We start from the raw sequence: 8,709 nt of genomic DNA, 5'->3' as shown, positions 1-8,709 counted from the left end.
CTACAAACTGTCCTTTAACAAGTTAGTATTGCAACACTGCAGTTTTACCTGTAAGGCATACAGTGCTAGCGTAAAGGTGCACATGTTTACTCAGTGGCATCTTGTATAACCATTTATACAAAGAGAAATTTGTAGGGAATTTATTTTAAAAGGCTGTTTGCAGAGCTCTATGTTCATATTGAAATAAAATGAAACAATGTCCTTGGTACAGTTTACATCTTTATCTTCAGTTGTTGTATTAGCTACTGTTCTGCTCATGTTGAACTACGGCATTTGGTGAAAGGTCATCAGCTCCGATTACAGCCAGTGTATGTAACTCAGACTAGTAACATTTAAAATCAGTTTGAAAGGGGAGTCATCTTCAAGGAATAGTTTTAGCCCACGTGGTTCTAAGAGTTCTTTTGTAGATGTGCTCGGTAACTACATGTGTGCTTTAATGCACATTAGCCTATTTTATTGCCCATTAAAATGTCACTTAAAAAAACCAAACCCCTGTGCTATAGCCAATACAAATTAATAGGCTAATGCATATTGTCACTTAAATCCATACTGTTTAGTTAATACACATTAAGACAGGCTAATGCACATTTTCCTAAACCTCACAATGGAGGGCACTTTTACATGCTCTCCAGGGACAAGGGGGTGGCAGCGCTTTAATTAGAATGGCTCTAAGACTCACTCAAATTAAGACGCTACAGGGTCTCATGCATCAGCATCCCCACACTTCAAAATGGTGGCAGGAACACTTGACCTGAAGCTCATTTGATGAACTTTATTTCAAGCACCCCTGCCAACATTTTGAAGCGTGGGGAGGCCGATACATGAGATGCAGGAGGCTGCTGGAGTGCAGTAATTACCACGCTGCGGCAGACTTAGTTAATTGCAGCAGACTCAATTAATTGCTGCTGTAATTCCAGCATGTCAGAGCAGCCTCCACACTCGTGTACAGGCACCTAGCGTTAATGCGCATTAATGCAGGTCTAGGCATTCCCACTGTCAATCAAGTTGGAGGATAAAAAGTTCTACTTCACACAAATCTTGTCAAGCTTCTTTATATGGTACAATTACACTTTTGCACTACAGTAAAAGCTGCGCTATCCGGTATCTTATAAGCCGGCATGCTCCACTAACTGGCGTGCCAGCTTGTAAGGTAAAGTGAAACCGGGAATGCCCACCACGGCACTTCTGGTTTCTCTGAGTCCCCATGGCTGGGGGCAAAGCAGCCTGTGCTGCTGAGCCCCATGGCCCAGGGGCATAACAGGCTGTGCAGGGCCCACCTCCCTGTCCCACAGGGCCTGCGGGACAGACGGCGATGCAGCGGGAGGGATGGCGGTGCCGTGGGAGGGGCAGAGAGATGCCCCAGACACAGTGGGAGAAGCAGCAGCTGGGGCTGCTCAATTAACCAGCATATTTTGTTATCTGGCATCCCCCATTCCCGGGGGATGCTGGATAATAGAGCTTTTTCTGTACCTTCTATCTGAGAGTGCTCAAAAATTTTTATGGGCATAATCTTCACACCTATCTGAGATAGATATGATTTTCCTATTAAATAGTTTTGATTGTTTTTTTTTAAACTTACTAGTTTTTGTAGAATAAAATTTGTCTATCAGAATAACTTATCTGGCTTACAGTTACATAGGACTCAGATTCCCTGACACAGTCCTGGGCCTTAACCCAAGACTGTCAGTCTTTTCCTTAGTTTTTATTGCCATCCATCATGCCTGCTATTAAGAGACAGTGAGTAAGCAGAATTTTTGAATTATTCATCACTATGCACATTAATCTTGAGAGTAGGAATGTTACATGCTAAATAGCATCACATTTTATAAATACAACAAAAAGAATAAAAGGGTTAATGTTCAATACCTACATGAAGTAATGAACTTTGTTCTTAAAAATGTCAAATAATGGTTCTATTGGCTTTGTCAACAGCTTTTGAACCAGTAGCACTAAAACAAGTTTTCCATTAGAAATCTGTACTGTACTTTGTCCAGTGTAAAATGTCACTTAGATTTCATTAAAAGTGTTGCCAACCTGGGTTTATGTACAAATGTCAGGAGGGTCACAACCAGCACTTCCTTTCCTATATTACTAAAGCAGTTGGGTTCACTGCAAGATGGGAATAACATTTCATGAAATAGAAAGGGACTTGGGGTGATCTTGAACCTCCAAAATGATGCAGTTATGAAAAAGGCTAATGATCCCAAGGGGGTATTATGTGGGTATATTTCTAGTAGAGATAGGAAAGTATTAGATTAGTGCCACTCAACCCTATTTAGAATATTGTATGCCGTTCTGATCACTTATGTTCAGACTGGAATGGGTAAGGAAGAAAACTACGGGCATGGTTAATTGAATGGATTTATGAGCAGAGATTAAAGATCTTGGCTATTTAGCTTGCTTAGTAAAATGAAGGTTGAGAGAGGACACAATACTTTTTTCCACAGAGTAAACATCAGGAAGGAAGTTCAATTATTTATGTTAAAGAACAACGAAGTTTGATAAAACAAATTTGATCTCTGTTGGGAGGTGTCTGGAAAACCAGTGTTTCAGAGATTTTCCCAGGTATTTGTAATGCTTATGAAATTTGTATTTATTTATTTTTCCTCCATGACTACATTATTGGCTTCTGATTTGTTTGGATTTTTTCCTCATCCTCCTCTGAAGTAGCAGGTACTGACCACAACTACAGGTGGGGTCCAAGGATGCTCGGGTCCCTTTCTGGTAGATCTGGCTCACATGCCTAGGATTAAACTGATTGTAAATTTGGGGTCAAGAAGGATTGTGTTTTTTGAGGTCAGGTTTGCATGAACTGTGAAAATTTCTTACCTTCCTCTAGTACAGGGGCTGGAGCTTTTCTTGGGATTACCTGAACAGAGCTTTACCTAACTAATTTCTGGTCACAGAAGCTGTAAGGCATTGGCAGTGCTTCCTCCTGCTCTGTACCTGTGTCATGTAGTAGGGGTGTTTAGAGGGTGTTTGGTGACTCTGATGTGGGGTTCAAAGAGAGGTTCTTGTGGATACTTTTGGGAAATTGGTTGACTGTGAAGGCAGAGGATTGGACCCGATGGCTCAGTAAGCCTTTTTTAGGTTTATGTTTGAGCAAGATTGTGGCAAGACAACATAAAAGTTTTGAGATTCCAGTATGAATAGAATCTGAGCTATAACTGACTTATATTAATAGAAAGTTAAGACCATCTGCTTAAGGACTCAAGTCAGAAAATGTCAGAAGTACATCTGTAAGTAAAATTTTACTGCTGCCCACTTGTTACTGGGCACTATGATAGTTAATCACTTCACCATGTACTATCCATCTTCTCTGTCATGTGAAGCCTCTTTAAAGATAAAAGAATGATAAAAGAACGACTATTCCACTGATAGTCATTTTTACCCGTTAGGGCTTTGAAGAAAATCACAATTGTGCTGGGGGCAGGTGGGGAGGGGATCCTGTTTTAGCAGTGATCCTGCTTTGTCCTTCAAGATGCTGCTCTCGGAGCAAAATTTTCTGGATATTATATTTTGTGTCTGCCTGGCACATGTACCTTTATACATGTCGATCTGAGTAATAAAGCCTATCATCCCATTCTCCTTCCTTCAAAACAGAGATGTCAACTAATTCTTCCCAACCGCAGCCCCTAGGTGTAACAGCCTCGTTGATTAAAAGTTTGATAAGGGTGCCATAAGAAATATTGAGTTTGGTTACTGTCCATTAGTCCAACCGTCCTGTGGTTCCCAGAGTTATCCGACACAAACACCTATCCTAAATTCTGGGAACCACAGAACTCCCTTCCCTGGTGTCAATTAGCACTGTCAACTCCTTTTCATTTTTAAAAGCTGGTTTCAGTGTACCAAGACTCCACTATTTAAAACCTTCCAAAAGTCTCTAATTTAAGTCTTAATGGTTCATCAAGTAAATATACTTCCAAGAATTCAATTGAGTTTTATAAGTTAAAGAAATGGCTGAAAGAAAACTAGTTACAAACCATTAACTTGTCCTATAACTCGTATTAACAAAAGTAAGGAAGTGTAGCCATTCATTTAACTATTGGGTCTGTTTTTCTTAGTAGCATGCTGTTTGGAGAGTTGTATGAGTTATGTGAAGAATACCAATCAGGACTTTCTCCCTTAGCTCTGAATTTCTTCATCGTATATGGGGTTTTCAGCCCTTTAACTTCAATATAAAGTGCAATTGATAACAAGTAGAGTAAGGGTGCCAAGAAATGATTGTTAATATGCTCAGTTAGTTCTTATTGCCTCATCTATACTAGAAAATTATACCATGTGTAATTAAAGTGCCATTTTAGTCCTGAAGTAACTGCCAGGTTACAAAACATTCATGTCATCAATCCTATTCGTTTCCATTTATCTCTGTCTACACCATGGTATCATAAGACAGTCCAAGTTTATCTCCGAGGTGACAGTTGAAATATTATTTGTGCTGTGGTTGTGAATTAGGGCTTTTCTATATTCAAAAAAGGTGCACCAATGTAACTAAGCTGATTTAACAATTAATCTAGTGACTTGGGATGTAGATATGCTTATGCCACTTTAGTCGAGTTCTATAAATTATTTAATAAATAACCACTCAGCAAAAAAATACTCCATCATTCACCAGTGCTTCTCTTCAACACCAGCCTGGTAATGTTACAGGTTAACATGCACCAAGAATGCATGTCAATTTAACCCTGATCACAGAAGGCTAACAAGAAACAAAAAACACCTTTAGAGAATATATGAAACAAATGTACGTGCACATGTTCAATATGCTATGGTTTGGTTTAGCTTTGCAACTCAGCATGCCAAATTCTTACGTGTAAATAAGACCCTGGCCAATGAATAAGTTAAGCTTTGCAATACATATGAGAATTAGGTACTTCAAATGTTATCCCCATTTTTGGAGGTTTAAGGTATGTTTTTCAGTGCTAAGATACAGTCCTAAGCCTCCAGTGTGGTGCCCTGCAACTTTTGTTGACATCACTAGGAAGTGCTTTAAACCTTTGAAAATTATGCCATGAATGATTAAGAAGCCTTAAGGAGCCTTATAAAGCAAGTACTGTGAGAAACAACCTGTGTCTGCTCCACAGCATTTGCAGAAGATGTTATTTCACTGCTCCAATAGATACCAATAAACTGGGAGAATGACTTCACATCTTCATTTCTGAAATACCGAGGCTACTCACTTCCATATTGTACTAGCTGACTTGAGATCAGTAGCGACCTTTTAGAGCGCTTTGTGTGATATGCCAGAGTCTCTTTTTTTTCCATAAGCAACTATTATATCAACAACTGCATTGCATATTTTCTCTATTTGAAATTTTTCAAGAGGGTGACAAAAGTGCGAATGCATTTCTCTTTTAGAATAACAGCAGCCATTTCATGCCAGTTCAGCATTGTTACATTGAATTTTCCTCATTTGTTAATGAAGGGCCCTTAATGAATTTGCTAGCAAGACTTTCTATATTATTTGCACTGCTCCGATAAACAATTATTGTATCTGCCAATTACTACTTTAATGATGTGGGACAGACTGGCTTAGTTTTTCAGCTGTACTGTCTTTCCCAAGCTGCTGCTACATTGTGGAAGATGTACGTAATGGGCATATTGCATGGCTGTTCCAAGTATTTAATCACATGGGCTCAGGGACATTTGAATAAACTGCATCTAGCAAAGGAGCCAACAGCTTCTCCTTAAAATAAAATAGCTACTGAAGATCGCAGCACTGCAAGAAAGCTAGTTGTTCTAAGAAGATAAAAGCTTTATTTGCCAGCAAAAATGTCTGACAGAAGCCCCTTCGAAACAGATATGCTCACCCTCACCCGATATGTTATGGAAAAAGGACGACGAGTGAAAGGGGCTACTGGGGAGCTGACACAGCTGATCAACTCCATGCTGACTGCCATAAAGGCCATCTCCTCAGCAGTCAGAAAGGCAGGCCTCGCCCACATGTGAGTCAAATTTTAAAATAGAAGGGAAAGAAAGAGGAGAAAGATTTGCCTCTATAGTGAGGCTGGGGAAAGGACAGATGTTCAGGGAATTTTTAATTAATTCACACTTATGTTTAATATGCCTCTTTGAAATCACGTCACTGAGGTGCCTGGAATCCGACGGGGGTGGAAAAAGTGATGCATTTTCCATAATGGAGATGGGAGCGTTTCTGGAGGACTTTTCATATTGTGGCCAAAATGGCTACAGAGATTAGTTGTTGTTGTACCAGCTGGTATTTCACTTTAAAAACTGAGTCAAATGAGAGCAAAACAAAAGGTTGGCTCCATTATTTCCTATTCTGTTCATTTTATTATTATTTGTAAATGTTGGAAATGGTGCGTTTAAGTCTTGGCAAATCTGCCAAATATTCTATTTGGAAATCCTCTGAAAACTTCCAAGCACAATGTCACAGAAAGTTTCTGAGCTATGCAAAACTCCTGAGCTATGTGTCCGTCTTGGAAATGTTGATGCACAAATCCGTTTCTATGGTATTAGCAATAATGTTATTCAGCAACCCTAAGAAAAATGCTAGATGCTGACTGGGTGCGTGCTTCAAATCTCTCTGGGTCAGAGTAGTACAGAAGATGGTAAATGCTCCTGTTTAAAGGGTGACACAACCAGCAGGAGAAATGAATCAAACTTTTGAGAGAGCCAATGCAAGTCAGAGAACAAGGAACTGCTGCAGATCATCTCTGATGAAACAAAGGAAGCAATAGAAACAAAACAGAAGGGAAACAGGTAACTTACAAAAAAGAAGTAAAAGCTTTGGTTTTTTAGAGAAAGATAAAGTTAGACCTGACATTTCTAAACCCCCTCCAATTTGAGAGCCTAGCACGGCTTCTTTAACGTATAGGAAATGAACACCAACTTTAAAATGCTTCCTGTTTAACAGCAAAAGGGAGCCTACTGCTATCTGTGCCTTTGAAAAATTTCCCTTAAAATGATTAACATTACGCTTATTTTAAATCACAGAGTGGTTTTTTTCCAAAGTCAGCTATGGGAACAGTTACTTATGATTCTACAAAAATGCCTTTTTATGGTATCAAGTAAACTATACTGTATGTAGATTAATAAAAGACATATAGTTTGCATTCAGCGGTGTGAGATGATGCAGAAAAGCATGCCCAGCAATTTTCACAGTAAAACATCAGGAAAGATTTGGAAATACAGTACAGTTTGTACCATAACAAACCCTCATGAGACTGGTAGAAAAGTGCCTTTAAAAAGGGTGTTTGCTATAATAAAGTTGGTCAGTTTGCTGCACCACAATGAAAAAAAATAGGCTCTTGCTTTTAGGATTGTTAAAAGCAGAGATTTGTTCTACACAGGGCTTGTTATGAGGTTGTACTCTTTTTAGAAAGCACGTATATTTCATAGGTCATCGTTTCCCTTCCCTTGGCCAGAGGATGCTCCAGCTACTTGCCTCACCTCAGTAGGCAGCACCATGTAGAGTGCAACAGTTACATTTACAGTCAGAGCTGTAGTAATGCGTAGGCCACATGGACAGCACGTGGCCATTGCAGAACAATGCTGACATTTGGTTAAGTCTGCTCTAGTATGTTACTACCTGCTGACAAGCACATAAAAACAAAGTATTTTTTTTTCCAGTAGAGGAGATCTGCACCGATTCCTTGTTTTCTGACTAGCATCAGTCCTCTACAAAGTCTGAATACTTCTTTCCTGCCACAGGAAGTAGCCTTAAGGATTTCACGAATGACAAGCTTCTCGCCACATAAGAACTAATCTAAATCCTCAGGATGACACTAACAAGGCATGGTGGTCTCTCCTCACTGCTTCCAACTCCTTATTTCTCTGCTCCAGGGCCATTCTAGCTCCTGTTTCTAGCTGTGGTTTCATATATCCATTGCTAGGGCAGGGTGCTGTGTAGTAATGTGATCTATACTCCAAGGTAGTGAGGGCTAACCTTTTTGTCAGGCTTGCCACAAATTAAGCGCCACACCCTTGCCAAGTGCCACTCCACCCCCTTCCCCTTTTTATTTGCTGCTCTCCTTTCTGTTCCTTGCCCTGTGTTCCCTTCCTGATCTGCTACTCTTCTTTCTGGTCCCTGCCCTGTCACTGTGTTGCTTGCCGCCTCCCTGATTTGTCACATGCCACTTGTGGTGCTTGTGCCACAAGCTAGCCACTCCTGCTGTATTGCAGTGATGCCCAAACTTTCTGGGCTACAGGCCAGATCAGTGACTTGGCCTGTGGGCCGGATCCCATACATGGAGTTGGTCTGTGGGTCTGATCCAGTGTGGAGTTGGCGTACAGACACAATTGAGTGCAGGGACCCAGCCCCATGTGCATTGCATCAGTGCTGGCACCCTGGCCCCATGCATGCTAGATTAGGCTCACCAAATTCAGCCCACTGCTGCAGACCATGGGGCTACGTCCTCTGGCCCACAGGGCTTAGAGATACTTGGCTATGGAGGAGTGGTGGCAGCATAAACTGTCACAGCACATCCCCTTTGTCATCTGGACTGTGGGTCCAGAAACTTGACAAAGCTCCATGGGCTGGCTAGAGGTTGAGCACCACTGCTTTAGTGCAGGGCTTTTCAGCCTTTTTGGATCAGTGTACCCTTGGCTGCCAGACATGGGGGAGGGGGTGCCACGCAGCTGAATGTGGAGTGGTGGCAGCCACCATGTGCAAGCTTCCCCCTCTCCCTGCATCTGCCTGGCTGGGCAGCACCTGCACTGCAATGCAGGATGGTGCGTGGCAGTACT

The 8,709-nt window shown here is 41.1% G+C and overlaps 1 protein-coding gene across 1 annotated transcript in view; it reads left to right on the top strand.

The window, feature by feature from the left end:
• The first annotated feature begins 5,328 nt into the window (after positions 1-5,328).
• The window catches only part of LOC109323730 (fructose-1,6-bisphosphatase isozyme 2), a 32,524-nt gene continuing 29,143 nt past the window's right edge, over positions 5,329-8,709 (top strand). The window contains exon 1 of the mRNA XM_019555422.1: positions 5,329-5,945. Within this exon, the coding sequence (XP_019410967.1) occupies positions 5,773-5,945 (173 nt within the window). The 5' untranslated portion in view covers positions 5,329-5,772. The remainder of the gene's footprint in view (positions 5,946-8,709) is intronic.

Source organism: Crocodylus porosus, unplaced genomic scaffold (assembly GCF_001723895.1).
Source record: "Crocodylus porosus isolate Cpor-Errol unplaced genomic scaffold, CroPor_comp1, whole genome shotgun sequence".
In the NCBI taxonomy this organism is placed as follows: Eukaryota; Metazoa; Chordata; order Crocodylia; family Crocodylidae; genus Crocodylus; species Crocodylus porosus.
Note: the sequence above shows the minus strand (reverse complement) of the source record. Positions and strands in the feature narration are given on the sequence as shown.